At 37.4% G+C, this 18,539-nt stretch overlaps 2 protein-coding genes across 19 annotated transcripts in view; both read right to left on the reverse strand.

Moving 5' to 3' along the window:
• Positions 1 to 23: 23 nt before the first annotated feature.
• On the reverse strand, positions 24 to 11,866 carry wdsub1 (WD repeat, sterile alpha motif and U-box domain containing 1). Of its 3 annotated transcripts, XM_079629336.1 has the most exons (13): positions 11,656 to 11,797; positions 11,003 to 11,422; positions 10,594 to 10,781; positions 10,025 to 10,114; positions 9,841 to 9,934; positions 8,104 to 8,137; positions 7,940 to 7,980; positions 7,748 to 7,854; positions 6,930 to 6,944; positions 6,575 to 6,604; positions 4,418 to 4,597; positions 2,215 to 2,349; positions 24 to 2,132 (listed from the first exon to the last, which is right to left on the reverse strand). In XM_079629336.1, the coding sequence occupies exons 1-13, from the start codon at positions 11,688 to 11,690 to the stop codon at positions 1,981 to 1,983; spliced, it is 1,521 nt and encodes a 506-aa protein (XP_079485462.1). In that variant the 5' UTR covers positions 11,691 to 11,797; the 3' UTR covers positions 24 to 1,980. The 3 variants fall into 3 exon arrangements, with proteins under 3 accessions (XP_079485462.1, XP_079485463.1, XP_079485461.1); XM_079629337.1 differs by lacking the exon at positions 6,930 to 6,944 and having other exon boundaries at positions 6,575 to 6,634; positions 11,789 to 11,866; XM_079629335.1 differs by lacking the exon at positions 6,930 to 6,944 and having other exon boundaries at positions 6,575 to 6,634; positions 11,656 to 11,833.
• Positions 11,867 to 12,785: 919 nt separating this feature from the next.
• Positions 12,786 to 18,539, reverse strand: part of baz2ba (bromodomain adjacent to zinc finger domain, 2Ba) — a gene marked incomplete at its 3' end in the record, with an annotated part of 90,201 nt that continues 84,447 nt past the window's right edge. For 13 of the 16 annotated variants that reach the window (XM_079628195.1, XM_079628196.1, XM_079628209.1 and 10 more), the window contains 5 exons: positions 18,299 to 18,434; positions 18,059 to 18,205; positions 15,870 to 16,153; positions 15,637 to 15,780; positions 12,786 to 14,304 (listed from right to left, as the gene is read on the reverse strand). In XM_079628195.1, coding sequence (XP_079484321.1) covers positions 14,148 to 14,304; positions 15,637 to 15,780; positions 15,870 to 16,153; positions 18,059 to 18,205; positions 18,299 to 18,434 — 868 coding nt within the window. The remainder of the gene's footprint in view (positions 14,305 to 15,636; positions 15,781 to 15,869; positions 16,154 to 18,058; positions 18,206 to 18,298; positions 18,435 to 18,539) is intronic. The other 3 variants (XM_079628201.1, XM_079628200.1, XM_079628199.1) reach the window with 1 other exon arrangement.

The following is an 18,539-nucleotide window of genomic DNA, read 5'->3' on the forward strand; positions in this document are numbered from 1 at the left end:
GGCTTTTTTTTTTTTTTTTTTTACGTCTGGACAACATAATACACATGAAATCTTTTTATCAAATCTGATTCAAACCACATTTGGAGGTGGTGAATTACAATGCGATTCTAATCAGATTTTTACAGATGTGTCTCAGTTTGGACACTTTGGCTGCTCAAATCGGATTCGAAATTGCATCACTCTAAATGTAAGAAGATAACGTCAACACTGGTGACGAAAATACTAGTTAAACATAATGTTGGAAAAATACTTTGCATTACAAATTTTTATATGAACTGCCTTTCTATTATTGCGATACAGTGAATGACAGCCGTCTGCGGTCTTCCAGTGGCTTACGTTATTGGCAGTTTAGTGTTATACAATTAATTTACAGCAAAACAAAAAGATAACATCTATAATTTCATGTCCGAAAACATTCTTAAATTTCATAAACTCAGACGAGCTCAATACCGACTCATTTTCCATCAGTTTATTTGCGTGAATTTAAATGTGTGCAAAGGATTGTGGGTGATTTAAGGCCGTGAAGGATACATCCGAACCCTGCTTCCCAAGGATCCTTCCAGTTGAGACGGCCTTCAGCGACGTTTGATGACGTGGCAGCCAAGATATGCAGGCTTTGTAGGATGCGGCCTTCAGTTTGAAGAGCACCATTATGTCCAAAGATTTCGGCCGTGAGTCCCGTGACTACTTTTCTTGTGCAACTTAGGAGTTTTGCACCGTGACTTCACAGGGCGCTTATTTGGAGAGTGAGATTGTGTCGTTTACAAAGCAATCATCATTAATCAGTTAAAATGAATCTCGAGCCAAAAGTCTGTTGTTCAACAGGTTGATTTTACTGCTGCATGTTCATCAGACAGGTCTCTTAATAGTGATCTTATATACAGTAATATACATATGGTTACATCGTAAAGCCATGAAATCCAGTCACTGAACGGGTTACAATAAGCATTCACTAATAAATCCATAGTCTACCTGACTTTAATTATGTGAACTATTTCATACAGGCAACATTATACCCTTTAAATGATTAATAGCTCATCTCAAAAATCATTTTATGAAATGGGACAAAATCATCTGGAGAATTTCACCTGTATTCAAACATGAGTCATGATGGGAGATACAGAACAGCCGCAGGAGGAATCATAATTATGTGCTACAATCGCTATAATTACGCCAGCAATCTGTCCGCTACTGCGCAGAAAGGGGATGATAAACATTTATTATGATGTTTAAGGCCACTCAACACTGCTGTGTTATGATGGAGAATCATTTAGGAGTTTTAGCCTGATTATGAACCACTTACTCCTCAATCTGCATGTGACAACTAACATCACTTTGCTGATGGATGACGGCATGAACCTCTCATCATTGGCTAGTCTAGCCTGAATTATACAGGGTTTTTTTATGCTATTTGACATTTATGGGAAAGTTTATGTCAGATTGTGTTGATGATTTTAAAAATGTTATGTAATAGTGAGTTCGCCAAGCAGTTTTTGAGATGTCAGGATTCCCCTATTCAAATAGACAGGATTTGGTCTTGGATGCCCGAAATATCTCCCCGGAGGCGCTGCAAATATGGCCGCCGAGTGAACAGACTTTCCTTGAAAGGGACTTTGGTATAAACAAACAATGGTTATACTAGCTTAATGCTAATTCTACTCATCGGAGCCCGGTGTGACAAATCAGGTCCTCATCGAAGTCGGGTCTCTGTTAGGACCCCAAGCGATCCCGTTGGCTCAAATAAATACTCTATTTAGATTTCAATTCCTACAAAACAATGTTATGATAAAGCTGTTTGAAATACATTATAATGACTATTAATGTCTGTATTAGTTCGCTTATGTCCCAGCATAGCATACAAAAACACGATTATTAGCCTGATATCTTAGTTTATGCTTTCATTTGCACTTAACCCACTTAACATGTATTCACAGTGAAGTCTTACTCGCCTGACTGATCTAGGGCCAGTATTATCAGAGCTCACTGACCAGTGGTCCATCGGAAAATGGCCATCTTCAGCGTGCGGTTGGGTGTCAGAAGGGTGGTCTGCAGGGGCAGGTTGGTCATAGGACTGGTACGGCTCTTCGTGCTGATCCAGCTTTCAATGGCCTCCCGTTCATACGAGTATCCGTCTGCAGGCAGAAAACAACAACAAAACGCTTAAACTCAAAACTAAATGTCCATCAAGCGGGTTAACACCTCTCAGACGCTCACCAGCAGCGATCACTGGGTCCTTCATGATCTCACGTGTGATTGGACAGAGGTACTCGTCGGGAGTGCCGTTAGAGACGGGTGCCATCTTCAAATCCTCGATCTTCTTAATGACTTTACTCCGCAGGCCCAGAGACTCTGAAAGAGCACAAGAACACTTCAACACAGACAAGTGTGACGTTCAAGTACACGTATTATTCCATCTGTGCTAACAGAACAGCGGTGGTTTGGTCTCCAATCCCAGTAGTGTCCCACTCTTTCTGTAAATGCTGGGAACAAATGTAGACATGAAGTATTATTGCTATATTTTTGAGTGTAAGCAAGCAAGGGAGGCAGAAAATTAATCAGATAAACGATCAAGAGTAAGAAAAAAATAGTGCTGTCCATCTTTTTTGCCTCATTTGAGATCAGTGAATTGAGCACCTAGAGTGTCGCAAGAATGTATTGGTAATTACAAAATATACAGATGTAAAGCAAGTGCCTTTATGATAACAAACAACTATCATGTTGGCAAATCAACTTTAATGGAATTAAAAACTTCATACTGAAGTCCACTGGTTTCATTTTACAGTTGATAATTGAGGTGCACCAGCTGCATATGAATAAATGAGAGAGAGCATACGTCTTGTTTTTTTAATTATTTATAATATGTTAATCCTTTGGCAACATTGTGATATACAGTCATGTTAATAAAGCTCATTTGAAATTGAAAAATTGAAATTGAGCTCGCCTCTGCGGTGAGATACAAGAGACATGAAAGAAGTCATTATACAGCGTTGCTATTGACGATGGTCATTATCGGGGAATGACTGACCTCAGAATGTCGTGACTGACCCATATGAATCAAGCATTTCAGAGAGCTCCCCCCCCCGACCCCTGATCTGGACTCGATCTACTCCATCTATGTTTTGAACAACGTTCTGAATCCTATCCGGACGTAGTCTTTGACACAAACACGATTTTCTCAGCTTTGTGTTCAAAATATTTTTTTATTAAAAAAATGTATATGTTTTGACATACTTGTTAGAAAATAGATTTTATGATTTGATCATTAAGTCATGGCAACATATGATTTTACATTACTCATAAATATAATTTTAAGGCAGGGTAGGTGATTTTTTTCCCAAAAATTTTTTTTTTATGCTGGTTGAAAGTCTCTTCACATCCTTATAGCAATCACTAAGTTAAATGGTCTAAATATATTTATATCGTCTGTGGAAGGTGTTGGACCATAAAATGTTCGTCCAATCATTACATTTGGTCTGAATGCAATGATACAATGTCCTACCTGCCTTTCAACATATGCATTTCCATAATTCCATAATGTGATTATACTTCATTTGAAGTAGCAACAGAACTGAAGCTGAAATAAGTGACTTTTTTACAGTGTAATCTCATAGGTTGTTGTTGTTCGCTGTTTTGAAACTGTGCTGCGTTACATTTTTTTCTTGGTAATTTGGCGTGCTGTTTTCATACTCTACCCTCTTTTATGAAGGCTCACCCCTTGAACATTTCTGGCACTTGGGCTTCTCATTTCGGCAGCCCACCACACGCCACGGCTCAAAACTCTCTGCATCTGACTATACAGAGGTAACTGGACTGACTCATGTCCATTTCTGCCAATGTACCGCCTTCACAGTGGGCCGCAGAGGAATCAGGCCTGTTCAAATGTCATGCTAAATGAAATGGGGTGATTTTACGGTCACAGCCAGTTGGACATCGATTTATTTTTGTTTAAACTTTTTTTCAGAAGTGCACATCAGAATGGGATTTCTTATGTAAATAGCTGCTGGTTTTAGGACCAAAGTGGAACTAATCAGCTTTAATGCACACAAACTCTTTTCTGGACACAACACAGGCAAGTGCTTTACATAACTCAACAAATCCCATGTTTACATTCCCCACAATCTCTAGGATTAGCTCTTATGTTGGCCACTTTTTCCATGATTTTTCCTTAAAAAAAACCTAAAAAACATGACCCAATCAAGATTTCCTGTTAGGTAATATATAAGGAAATGGTGAAATCCATGTTATTTTTATAGAACTCCTCATGGCATCAGCTGAGGTAACACTTAAAGGTCATTCCTGCAGTACTAATGACGTGAAGTCCAATCTAAATTGTGTACATACATAAAGTAGACATCCAGAGTCTAAAGCAAGGTGTGACATGAATACCAATATTGAGTAATGTGTGCTGTGATTTTACCAATGTGCAGCTCAGAGCCGAGGGTTTCCTTGGTGAGAGAGAGCAGCTCCTCTCCATCGATGTTATTGGATTTAAAGACGTCAATCACGGCCTCCAGCCCCTCCTCGCGTAACCATGCCAACACATCTTCCTCAGACCACTCGCTCACCATCAGTCTGGAGTGTCCACATGACTTCCTTCCTGAGAGACAGCAACAGGACACACGTGTTACCTAGGTATGGGCCAATGACATGATTACATGCTCTTTTTGTGTCCCATCTACTAATTTACTAAAAAGTGCAATTCATGTCAGAGCAAAAGCCTTGTGGGTAGCAGTGTGACATATACACCTCCGGGTACTACAGTTTCATTCCAGATTTGAGGTTTTGTCTGTCCTGACCCCATTGTTTCCTGACTCCTATCTAATAAAAGGCCAAAAAAAAAAAAAAATGCAATTCATACATACAGTTCAATGACAGGCAAACACCTCTTCTATGATGAATACATTCTTAATTAATTTTGATGTTTTCTGGAAGTCAAGCAGATACAACTGTCATGATTATTTAATGATGATGATGTGAAAGATTAAAATTAAAACCTTATTTATTAATAATAAAAAAATCTTACTGCATATTAATATTTTGGGGAAAAATTCACCTAATAAAAAAATAATGTGATCCAACCAACATGAATAAATATGCAAAAAAAGAGAGAAAAAAAAGAGTCTCTTAAAACATACATATACATTATATGCTTACATTTTAAATTCTAACCATCATGTTAAAACATTTTCCAATATATATATAGTAAAATGTTTTAACATGATGGTTATAATTCAATTTAAACTTTTCTTGAAAATAGTATTACACATTTTTTTTCTAATCAAATAAAACCAACATGAATACAAACAGTAACATTTAAAAGAAAATGTTTTTTTTTAAACAACTTTTTTTCTTTCTTTTTAATCATGAACATTCTTACCAGTATATGTGATGAAACCACTGATCTATATAATGACCAGTGGATGAAACGCATCATCAGAACTAATGATGAATTAAGCCGAAGATCAAGAGTGAATTGTTAATAAGAATGCAGGTCAACTCTTCTCTCACTGCATCTAATGCATAAATCATGAGGTGGAATGTTCTACACCATGTATCCGCTCAGGATGCAGTCAGATCATTTGCAGTACTTTGAGTTCCTAGTGTGTGTGTGAGATGTTATTTTGTTATTCATAATGTAGATCTCATCAGATTTCTTCCACACACAAGCAGTTAAACCAGTCAGAGTATGTAAAGCCCACCAGAGCTCACGGAGTGCACTGTGTGTTTGGACTGAATCTGCAGCTGTGATCCATCACCCCAGAGAAACTTCTGAAGGACGAGAGAAGAATACATCTCGTTCTCTTTCCTGTTTGTGTATTCGGTCTGATACTACACCTCTCCTGTGTCTCTGACTCACAATGAGTAATTATTGAACATGGTAGCAGTATTACATGCAGCTAGCGGTGTTATAACAATAGTGTGAGATTTACTTTGACCTTTTATGCTTTTTGTTTTTTACATTTTCAACTTACTTTAGTGTGCATGTTGCTGTTTGAGCTCTGCAACGTTACAAAGCACAATGTTCACTCCATAGGGAGTTATTCTCTATAAATTCTGTTTCTGAACTCTCTAAAACGCCTCGAAAGTAGTTGTCACAATATTCCTCATTTTAATAATTCCTGCCCAAGACATGTGCAAAAAAGGGGTTATATAAACTCGTGGTCATGGTATTTCCGAAATGCTTGAAGCAGTTGACCAATCACAACACACTATTACAGTCAACCAATCAGAGCACAAGGAGGGGCTTCATAGAGAGGAACTAAATAAAGCAGATTGACAGACTGGGAAGAGAGGTGCTGCAACAATGTAAAATATGTGGAAAATAATTTTTTTTTGATTATTCAAGCATGAAAACCTAGTCAGGTAAACCCCAAAAACAAAATCAAGACTTTGTACAAATGGCTATGGCATAATTTATTTTTTGGCAGACACTTGCAGTGCATTCAAGGTATATATATATATATTTTTAAATCAGTACAGGTGTTGCTAGAACAAAGTTTTACCACTTGTGCTTGCAGGTGTATTAAAAAAAAGTATATATATATATATATATTATGGTCTGGATTTGTCTTACCTTCACTGCTGGAAACTGAAGCAGCTTCATCTGAAATGAGGAACACAAGAACAAGTATAACTGAACATTAAAATGGACTTTCACATTATTTAGGGACAGATTTCAGGTTACAAGCAGCCGCCATGCTTATAGTATATTATGTCTACATTATGCTGGATTAATCTCTTGAGCTTCGTCACAGCAGTAAACACAAGCTTTAGCAGTGTATCAGAACAACACAAACACTGCTCAGTTTGTATTTTTGTTGTCAAGTGCTTGTTGAGTGTTTATTTTTTGTACCCTGAAAGCCAGAATGTGCACACTGTCTGCTAGTTACAGACTAAACTAACAATAAAAACTGGTAACACACACTCACCAGGAAAAGATTTGCCTTCAGTTTCAGGAATCACACAGGGGGAAATGACAAAACAGAAAAAGCAAACCATCATCTTGTTGCACAAACAATAATTTGTATCATTCTTAAAAAAAATACTTTGTAATTTGCACTCTCTGTGTATGGATCAATATCTGTATACTACTCTGCAGTATATTCATACCCCCTTTATATCTTTCAATATACTGTATAAAATATTAGACACATTTTTATGATGGACAGTCAAAATAAAAATTGTCATTATTTCATTCCAAAAGTGTATGACTTACTTTCTTCTGGCAAACACAAAAGAAGATATTTTGAAGAAATTGGTGACAAAAGATTTTTGGGTTCTCACTGACTTCCATTGCATTGACAACATTATTGTTTGCATATCAACATATTAGAGCTGCACAATTCTAAATCAACTGAGAATCAATTGTTTGTTGAAAATACAGACCAAAATTCTACTACGATTCTGTATGTAAATAAACTGTTCATTGCTGCAATCTATTTAAAAATATTAAATTAATTTGAATGAATTGTTTGTTTAAAATATAGGTTGAAATGAATGATTCAATAACTCACTCATGAAGACTTCACTTGTTTCATTACTGGATGAATCAGTGTTTTTGAATGAATCTTATGAATGAATGATTCAATGATGAATAAGTTTTTTTTAAGAGTCCCTTGTCTCCACCTACTGGTGTAACGATGATTGTAGAAATACTTCCATAAACTAAAGCATTTGGAGATGGGTTACAGAGTTTATAAAGTACTGTATAACAGGACTGACCCATATTCATTGTAAATGAACCCACCCTGAGCACTGCTGCCATCCTCTACCTTCCAGATATTAACACTTTTGTCCATGGAGCCGGTGGCGATGAGAGGGGCGGTGGGGGAAAAGGCACAGGCCGTCACATACCTGCCCGACAGGACGAGACCGACCGACAGGGTTCAACAACTTAAACTGAGAGTTCAGACCTCAGAAATCATGACTCAGAACTCACCTGTCATGCTGGTTAAGTGTGTAAAGTAAGATGCCTTCTTTCTGCAAAGTAGAACTCATTGTTATAAATGTTATGCTACAGACATCCAAGTGGGCTGAGCTGTCAGTCATCTTTTATATTTATTGGTTGGACAGAAATATATGATGAATATGAATGAGACTCACAGCTTGATACACAGTCACGGTCTTATCCACCGATCTGTGGGAAAAGAGAGAGTGACATTTAAAAGGCATGAGTCAGACGAGCACTCCGTGGCCTTTATGTGCAGTAAAACTGAGCTTGTCTGCCTGCTGACACATAGTGGATGAAAAATCCATTTCATCAGAGATTATTAGCAAACAGACTTCAAGACCAGCGCTCATCTATCATGGTGTGCTTCTCTCTGCTGATGTCTGTGATTACACAGCACCACCCAGTGGAATACAATGGAACTGCAAGGCAGGATCTACACATTTACATTATCTGCATTTATGGATTTGGCAGATACTTATATAATCAAAAGCACGTATGCATTATTATAAATGTATGCAAATTCATTCATGCAGACATATTTGTTGATCTCTTGAATGCAATGTCCAATCAGAGGTGTTTAAGTTACAATCCATTCAACGCACAAATCGCCCAAGTTTTTTGTTCAGTGATGAGTTCTGCTTGCTCTCGCAAATCCTCCCATTAACAAACAAAGACGGGGTGCAAGTAAGCGAATCATTATGCAGTATGTAGACAACTTTATTGATTTTAATGTACATAATGCTGTGAGATCGCGAAGTGAGATCAGTGACAGCTTTTTAGTGATTGTAAAGAGAGCGCTCTTTCGAGGCTGTCTATCCATTGAATAAAAGTATTGTTTTTCAGCTGCTAAGAGGACCGATGGCCAATACACGCTGCAAAGATTTGGAAGTGACATCTACATATAAATGCAGGATTCACTCTCGAAATTGCAATTTACATAATGAGAACTAGTCTGGGACAAAAAATATGGCATGTCTTGATACTTGTAATCTTGTAATGTATAATGTTAATGCAGAATAATAGATTACAGGTATTAGAAAAATATTCATATCAATATATTTTTTTAAATTCCATTCCAATTATTAAGTAATAACTAAAATATCTAACTGTACGTTGCTATTTTTGTTATGGCGGAGCCGTTGCTACACGTTACATCTGCACTTTACTGGAGAACCTGCACTTCTTAATTGACCATCTCACAGTACAATTTAAATTGTTAAGTTTTAGTAAACTTTAAGCTAAAGTTCAAGTACCGGTAAAAGTTTATTTGTCCATCTAATTAATAAAATAAAAATGTATTACTCTGCAAAAACACAGACAGTGATGCATGTTCAACAACAATAATGCGCATAGTTCTGATCTACTGTCTTAACATAATTTAACTTATTCTTAATCACAATATAGTTAGTTTCTATTAATATCAAAGGCTATATGCTTAATATGTAGCTATGTTTTACACATTTTGTATCGGGGGTCTCCATGTGTGAGGGGGTCTCCACTTGCTCCATGTCTCTATGGCCTATGGGGTCTTTGCCCTGAAAAATGTTGACCCCTGTTCTAACAAAGTAAGTAACTTTTTAGCTCCAGCTACTTAATTGCCATGTGTAGCTCTCTAACAGAGATCATTGTAAAGCATTATCTATTGTGAGGAGTACCATGTCTATTAATGGGTATAGCTACAGTAACGTCTTCAGCAAGTCAGCTTGAGATCCTTTCCATCTAAACTGGTTATATCTCTTAAGCCTAGTAGCGATGTTTTATGAACAGTAAACCGGAACTATCCGCACAGTCGAAGCACAACCAAAACAATGTTCTTCTGCAAAATGCATGCCGTTTTGTTTTTAACCGCTAGAAGACCGAAAGTTACATAGTGTGTGTGTGTTACTGACCCTGACACCAACATCTGTCCATCAGCAGAGTAAGCACAGGACAGAACCGGAGCAGACTGACCCGTCAGAGTGTGAGCGAGCTGCATTTTAATGCCTGTGGATCAACATACATCATTATTCACACACACATTCACTAAATAAACAGACAGAGAAGGAAGACAAAGGCAGGTATCAGATGTGCTACCTGCAGCAGACAAAAGAGAAACCATCCATATCTTCAACAGACTGTCCTGTCCACATGAGGCCAGCTGAAACTGAACACAGCCATCTGTGCCTGGGAAAGACAGACAGAGGGAATTCATCATTTGTTTTTATTAACAAGTCATTCATCTTCAGAACATCAAAATAAATATTAGGAAAGCTATTTTGCAGATTTCCAAAGCTACAAGATAGTAAAAACATAAAGTAATCAAGTTACAGTCTAGTTACCCTTTTGAAAAAGTAGTTACTATCGTTCAAAAGTTTGGGGTTGGTAAGATTTTTTAACAATGTATTTGAAATAAGTCACTTATGTTCACCAAGGCCACATTTATTTGGTCAAAAATACAAACAGTTATATTGTGAAATATTATTACAATTTAATATGACTGTTTTATATTTTAACACATTTTGAAATGTAATGTATTCCTGTGATCGAAGCTGAATTTCCAGCATCTCCAGTCTTCAGTGTCACGACGTGATAATCCGCTCGCTCAGATACAGCAACGTAGTATTTGGTCACTTGTCGGAATAATTCAAATCGAGGAGTCCTACCCTTCATTATCTGAGGAGCAAACTGACAGCAGGAGACCCCGAGGTCATGGGCGTTCTTCTCCGCGTGGAGATGGTTCATATCCAGGTCCCACAGTCGCAGGTCACCATATGTGGAGCCGGTGACGAACAGCTGACCGCAGGGAGTGAAAGAGCAGGCCACTATACTGGTGTCAGTCACCGCACCAGTCCTAAACATCATCACCATACACAAGTGTCAATCAAACAGTTTGGTCTGGGGCAGTGCAAAATAAATATATTGTCTACATCATCATACAAAAAGATAGGCTTGGTTCACTATTACACAGTGGACATTGAATATCTGGACCAGTAATGGAAAGTTACCAATTATAATAACTGTAATTTACAGTCATTTTACTACAGACAGAGATACAAAACGCACGTGATGTACCTGCGCAGTGTCCTGGAGGTAAAATCCCACAGTGCGATGGTCCCATCGGACCCTCCAGACACCAGGTAAGATGAATCTGGAGAGATGGCGCACACCCTCACCGGACTCCGGCCCGGATGCTCCAGGATGGCCTCGATCTCTCCGGTGTCCATCGACCACACCACGGTGGTGGCATCGGTGGAGCAGGAGGCCAGGTATTGCCCGCAGGCGCTGAAGCAGCAGCAGTGGACCCCGTAACCGTGCCCGGTCAGCGGGGAGAAGGGCAGCTCGCTGAAGTCTCGGCTGGAGTAAACACACACACTTTTGTCCGCGGAGCAGGTGGCCAGCAGAGAGCCGGAGAAAGCACAGCAGTTCACATCATCTCGATGACTTTGTAAGGTGCAGATCAGAGACACCATGTTTATGTCTTGCTGTCGTGTCCTTTTAAATACACAACAAGAGGAAGTCACTTAAGTTACATAATGGACAAAACAACATAGCCAACTGTTACTCACATTTAGCTTTTCTAACTCTAAAAGCGAGACACATTATTTAACAGTAAACCACTTAATTTAACAAACTTCATTTTTTCCACTTCACCTTTTTATTAAATTGTTTAAACCGACGGGGAAAAAATATGCCTTCTCTAAAAAAATTAAAAACGTGTTTAATACCTCAAGTCACTCCCAGACAATATCCTTCCTAACATTATCCATTATCATGTGTAATAATCTAGTGTTACATTCAAATATATGTTATGTATTTTCATTGCTTATGTTATAATATAAGCGTTGTTTGTAGACGTACCTCCTGCGCACACTTCCTGGTTCTGTCACGTCACTTTCAAACCACGTGGTTTTTGTTTACTGTGGCGCGTTTAGGTTTGTCAAATGATCGGATTGTTTGAAATATATGCATGTACTTTATTTTACGTGGAACCCTTTTCACTTTTTATAAACTTATTTCTACACGTTAATGTATTTTAATTCAATTAAATGTAAATAACATGCAATTGGATATAATACTAACATTTATTTTGTATGAATATAGGCCGCCTATGCATATAGGCTATTTGTTTATATCTTTGTTCTGTTAAACACAAAAGAAGATATTTTGAAGAATGTTGGTAACCAAACAGTTGATGGGCACCATTGATATCCATAGAATGAAAAAAATATATACTATGAAAGTCAATGGGATCCATCAACTGGTTACCACAATTCTTCAAAAATCTTATTTTGTGTTCAACAGAACAAAGAAAGTCATACAGGTTTAGAACAACATAAGGGTGAGTAAATGATGACAGAATCTTCATCTTTGTGTGAATCCATTTAGGTAAATCATATATATATATATGATTTACCTAAATGGATTCACACAAAGATGAAGATTCTGTCATCATTTACTCACCCTCATGTTGTTCTAAACCTGTATGACTTTCTATTAGAATAAAACATATATATATATATATATATATATATATATATATATATATATATATATATATATATAATATATTTATTATATAGTTCAGTTTGATACTATTTTTATTTTTTTGCTGTCCATTTTTAAACACTTGAATAAAAATGGTAAATAAAATGTATATTGCATTAATATTTCTAAATAATTATAAAAAAAACATTGATTGATGGATGTTTAATAGTATTTATTTTGCTGCCCATTTAAACTGAAATAAAACTGAATAAAAGTTATTGCATTCCTATTTTAAAATACTAAAAACCTGACCAGTAAATGGTCCATTGCCCATGGAAAATTGAATAAAACAACACATTAGACACTGGCTGGATTTAAAAACATCCTTTTAATAAGTCCGTGCCAAACATCCACACACTCGCACAAACACTCTCTCGCACACACACTCTTTCTTTCTTTCTTTCTTTCTCTCTCTCTCTCTCTTTCTCTCTCTCTCACACACTCACTCACTCAGACAGACACACACACACACTCACACACTAGTGAAAAATAATGCTCCTACAAAAAGAACGCTACCATTTGTTTCCCACAATATCTTTAAATAAAATAACTTCAAGTACTCTGACGCAGGTACAAAAAAACTCTGTTCTAGCTGCCTCCAGTGGGCCACGACGCACGCGGGAGACTCAGACACATGTGGTTACAGAACGCCTGCTGTCCATCTCTGAGCGGCTCTGGGGCCAGGGATACTGAAGAATACTCCGACAGTTTTCATATGGGTTCAGATATGAGTTTCGTACAGTATGCCTTTGAGTGGAGGCCGTGATGTGTTTTATATAAGAAAACAATAACATTACAAAACAGGGAAAAAACAAAACAAAACAAAAAAGAACAAATTATTTTCCCTATACCCTGTTCTGAAGGGCAGGCACTACTAAGATTAAGGAGACCACAGTGTTTTGTAGAGGATATGTATATACTGTACAAACAATAAATGTATATTATTAATCACTTTAAGACTAAAATTAATTGCTACAATCATTCTAAGGCATAAACAATATCCAATGTCTGAAACAATATGTACACATCATTCCAAACAAGACTCAATATATTGACATTAATAGACAGTATGTACACATGGGTGCCTCCTGCTTGTCTGTGTGTGTGTGTGTGTGTGTGCGTGTGTGTTTGTGTGTGTGTACAGTGATGCCGTTAGTTCACTTTCAGAGGGTTGAATACTCTGATGCCACATGGCACAGAACAGTGTAAACAGTTTCTTTCTTTTTTTCTTGGCTTTGTTTCATATTTGGAGAGGAAAAACACAAACAAATAAACATTCCATTAGATTTAAAGCAGTTTTGCTGTTTCTTCCTTTTCATAGAAAATGAAGAGTGGACCTCTCTTTTATTAAGTCATAAATAATCATTTAAAAAAATTAAATACATTCACTATAATATTAACGATAAAGTAAAAATACAAAACCAAAATAAAAAGATATTTACAAGTAGTGGAAAGGGATTTTTCTCCTTAGTACAGCTCTGATGGTTGAAATTTCAGTGCGATTTCTCTTTTTTAGAAGGAAATGGTATTGCACAAAGACACCCTCTGTCTTGTGTCTCTTTGGGTGTTGATGTGTGATTGGTCGGTCCTGAAGGGTCCTGGGTTGCAGAACGAGTCTGCTTGTGAGCCCCGGTCGCAGGTTTGAAATGACAGCCCGTGGTCTGAAACCACCTCAGTTAGTCTGCTTCAGCAGCTCAGTCCACCTCTTCTCGAAGAACTTCCTCATGTTGTGCCCGGACCGTCCGATGTCCGAGTTGTCCTCGTTGAACTTCTCGCAGTTGTCGAACACCAGGTTGACGTCGATGATGAACGTCTCTAAATTCTGATATCTAAAGAACAGCAAAAATGCAGGTCGGTTACTGCATCTGTATCTCGTTGATAAAGGTTCATGAAACAGCGTTTACAGATATGTATGTGCACACTATGGACAGTGCTATCATTTTAATGCTAAGAGGAAAATTTAGGCATTTCATTTTTTATAAATGGATTTTGTTATTATTTTCTTGATATTGATATTATGTTAATTTGTAAAGTGTATAATTTTGTAAAAAAAAAAAAAAAAAAATTTATTTATTTATGAATGTTTGTTATAATTGTAAAAATTATTTATTTATTTCAGTAGAAAGGGTTGTGAGGGGGGAGGGGGTTGTTAATGCTTTGGAAGATATTTTAGAAAATAAAAAATAAAAGACGTATATATATAATTTAACTTTTAGGTGACTATTTTCATCCAGAATTGTCATGCCCCCTTCTATAGAAGCTTGTTTCTGCCAACGATAAAAAAAATTCGTACAATTATGTCAACTTTTTTTCCCCCTCAATATTTCGACTTTCAATTCAGACTTTATAACTCGCAATTGCAAGTTTATATCTCACAATTCTGTGGAAAAAAGTCAGAATTGCGAGATAAAAGCAATTGTGAGTTATAAAGTCTGAATTGAAAGTCGAAATTTTGAGGGGAGAAAAAAGTTGAGATAATTGTATGAATTTTGTTAATTCTGACTTTATTTCTCAGAATTGCAACTTTATAATAACATTACATAAGAAAAAAAGTCAGAATTGCGAAATATAAACTTGCAATTGCAAGAAAAAAAAAGTCTCCCTAGCAGAAACAAGCACCATATCCTTCTCCCCTCCATTCTGCAGATTTGACTTTTTCACATTTGTGATCCGGGACCACAAAACCAGTCACATGGGTCTTCTTTTTTTTTATTGAGATTTATGCCTAATATAAATAAGGTTTCCATTGATGTATGGTTTGTTAGGATACGACAATATTTGGTCGAGATGCAACTATTTGAAAATCTGGAATCAGAGGGTGCAAAAAAATCTAAACATTGAGAAAATCGCCTTTAAAGTTGTCCATTTATGTTCGTGATTGTGCTGCATCCACTCACAAAAATAAACGTTTTATATATGTACGGTAGGAAATTGACAAAATATCTTCATGGAACATGATCTTTACTTAATATCCATAAAAGAAAAATCTATCATTTTGACCCATACAATGTATTGTTGGCTATTGCCACAAATATACCCGTGCGACTTGTGACTGGTTTTGTGATCCAGGGTCACATTTTTTAAAACTGTGAGAGCTGAACTGTGCTGAGGAAGTTGGAGGGAATTCAAGACACTTTAAAGCAGAAGAGAAAGACACTTACTGGCTGCTGACGAGTTTCTCGCGGATAGTGGAGAAGTCCATGGGTTTTTTAATGACTTTGCGGTACCCTGGGACAGATTTGAGGTTAACAGGTGTGAGGAAGGGCCAGGCGTCCTGATGACGTTCCAGTTCAGCCAACAGAACCCTGAGAAGTACAGACGTACATGAGGTCTGCATAAAAAGCAACATTACATCCACAAATACACATAGAAAATGAGAGAATGCGAGTGGTACCTGCAGAGGCCCAGGTCCCGGTTGTTGTCTCTGGCTGTTTTGGCTCTTTTTACGCAGGCAGGGCTGTCTGGTTTGGGTGCTGGGGGGGTGGAGGTGTTCTTCTTGGCCTGAGTGGAGGTGGCGGCTGCTTTCTTTGGGGTGCTGTTGTTGCTGCTGGTGGCTTCCTCTTCTTCACATGTTTCCGTCTGCTTCTTGCTTTTCTTGGCGGATTCTGTCTTTTTTCCTCCACTGGCTGGTGGCGCACGATTCGGGGTCTTCTTAGATTTAGGTGACTGACCACTTGCCTGAAATGGTGGACATGAAATAATGAGAAGACTAAGCAAAAACATATTTATTATCATTATTTATATAACTACTATTTATTATTAAATTACTCTCTAAAAGAGAGAAAATTTAAAGGGTTAGTTCACTCAAAAATAAAAATTCTGTCTATAATTGCTCTCATGTCGTTCCAAACCCGTAAGACTTTCATTCATCTTCGGGACACAAATGAAGATCTTTTTGATAAAATCTAAAAGATTTCTGTCCCTCCATTGACAGCTACACAACTACCACTTTGACGCTTCAAAAAGTTCATAAAGAGATCATAAAACTAATCAATTTCAATTAAGGCGAGACACTACAAGTGAATAGGGTATTTTAGTAAATTTTTAACTAACAGATATCACCATGAAACTTTCCCAGTTGATTACCTACATTAAGATAATAATTTTTTTTTTTTTAAGTATTACAAGTTTTCTGTCATTTAATGTTTAAAATGCAAATTAGGCATTCTCTAATTAAATATGTGCTAATTTGCATATATTTTAATATATATACTCGAATCTGAGTATTGGATAAAGCCAGGTTCAAAATTATTTTTTCATTGTGTTCACATATTAGATGGGAAAAAAGTACAGAGGGATTTATGGATATCTACTTTTTATTCTGTAAATCAGAATATACTGTCAATAGCCTTAACAATAGATTTTCACCATGTTTTTTGGAATAAAATGTTATACAAATCAGGCTAGGAATAATATATATTTACAAATCCCTCAGTAAATGACTTCATAATATAACTAGGTACAAGAGTGGAAAGTTTGGTGTATATAGGTGCTACTGAAGTGGAGATTTGGGACTTTGAGTATGAGAGAAAAGTCATTTTGAGAAAACGGGCATCAGAAATTGGCATCAGCCAAGGAGATTACGCATTTAGAGTTAAATCCCCCCCTTTTACTTTCACGATTGGTTGCTGATAAAAAGAAAATGACCATATTTGGATCTGACAGCATTGTACAGGAGAGAGAGAGAGATTTCCAACTGTATGTGTGATGACGGGGTGCAGACAGAGATCGCGGAGCAGCGTGTTGATTAAGAACGCAATTTTTTTTGAATTTATCAGAAATCTACAGACGCAAATAGACAAAGTGTAGTAAAATAAAGACCTAAATGTGTATTTCGGACTTTTTTTCTCCACAAGTCTGAAAGAAGACGTTATTGAAGACAAATATCCCAAAATCGACCAGTGGAAAAAAACCCAATGTTTTTGCCTGCCGTGTCTCGCCTTAAGCGGTTTAGTGCAAATTTTCTGAAGAGACACGATCACTTTTTATGATGAACAGATTGTGTGCAGTCTTTTATTCACATATAAACATTGATCAGCGAACATAAACAGAAGCTCAACCGAACCTGCCTGACGCGCGAGAACAAACCTCTTGCGGAAGCTCAAACGTGCTGCGTTACATGAGAATGAACCTCATTGGTTCTCAAGCACGCTTGAGTTTCCATTGACCATTTTTAATGTATGCGGTGATGAATGTTTTTATGCCTAAATTCAATCTGTTCATCATATAAAGTGACCGTGTCTCTTCAGAAAATGTGGACTTGGCGTCAGCGTGGACAGTCAATGGAGGAATCGAAATCTCTCAGGTGTCTCTCTCATATAGAGGAACGAAAGTCTTCCGGTTTTGGAACGACATGAGGGTGAGTAATTAATGACAGCATTTTCACTTAAAACTAACCCTAAAAAAAAGACATTATATAGACAAAATCTAATCCAAGATATAGAAATATAATCTGTGTGTTAAATTTGGTTCATCCAGCTCATCCAGAGAAAAGTATCTGAATATTTTAGAGATAGCTCTGAAAACATGCCCCTCAGCAAAGGAGCACTTGCACCACTGGTGATTTGATCTGGAGGCGGTTACCTTGGAGATGCAAGCAGGGCAGTACCAGTCTCCCTCTGGGATGGTGGTTATCTTGGGTTTGTGGCAATAGGTGTGACACCCCTTATCACAGCCATCACACAGCAAAAGCAGGTCTTCATTATCCCCCTTTCGGCACATCTGACAGTACTGAAAACACAGACAGGCATGTAAGAATGGAAACTACAACTTATACATCGTTATGTAGACGCATAACAAATACGTGTTTATGACGTCACTTACCACTTTCATGATGGACCTTTCCCAGGCAATGGATTTCTGCAGCTGCTGGAGACACATGGCCAGCTGAGAGGAGCTGCGTACCTCAGTCAGTGCCTTCCGCCACAGCTTCATCCCTGGAGCAATCTCTTCCTCTCCCCTGCAACACACACATCAGAGAGAGCTTTATTTCAAAGATGTCATTTGCCCTTAATGTATATGTCAGATTGAGATTCTGAGATCCACACATAAACACACACGCACA

Source organism: Phoxinus phoxinus, assembly GCF_949152265.1.
Source record: "Phoxinus phoxinus genome assembly, chromosome: 11".
In the NCBI taxonomy this organism is placed as follows: domain Eukaryota; kingdom Metazoa; phylum Chordata; class Actinopteri; order Cypriniformes; family Leuciscidae; genus Phoxinus; species Phoxinus phoxinus.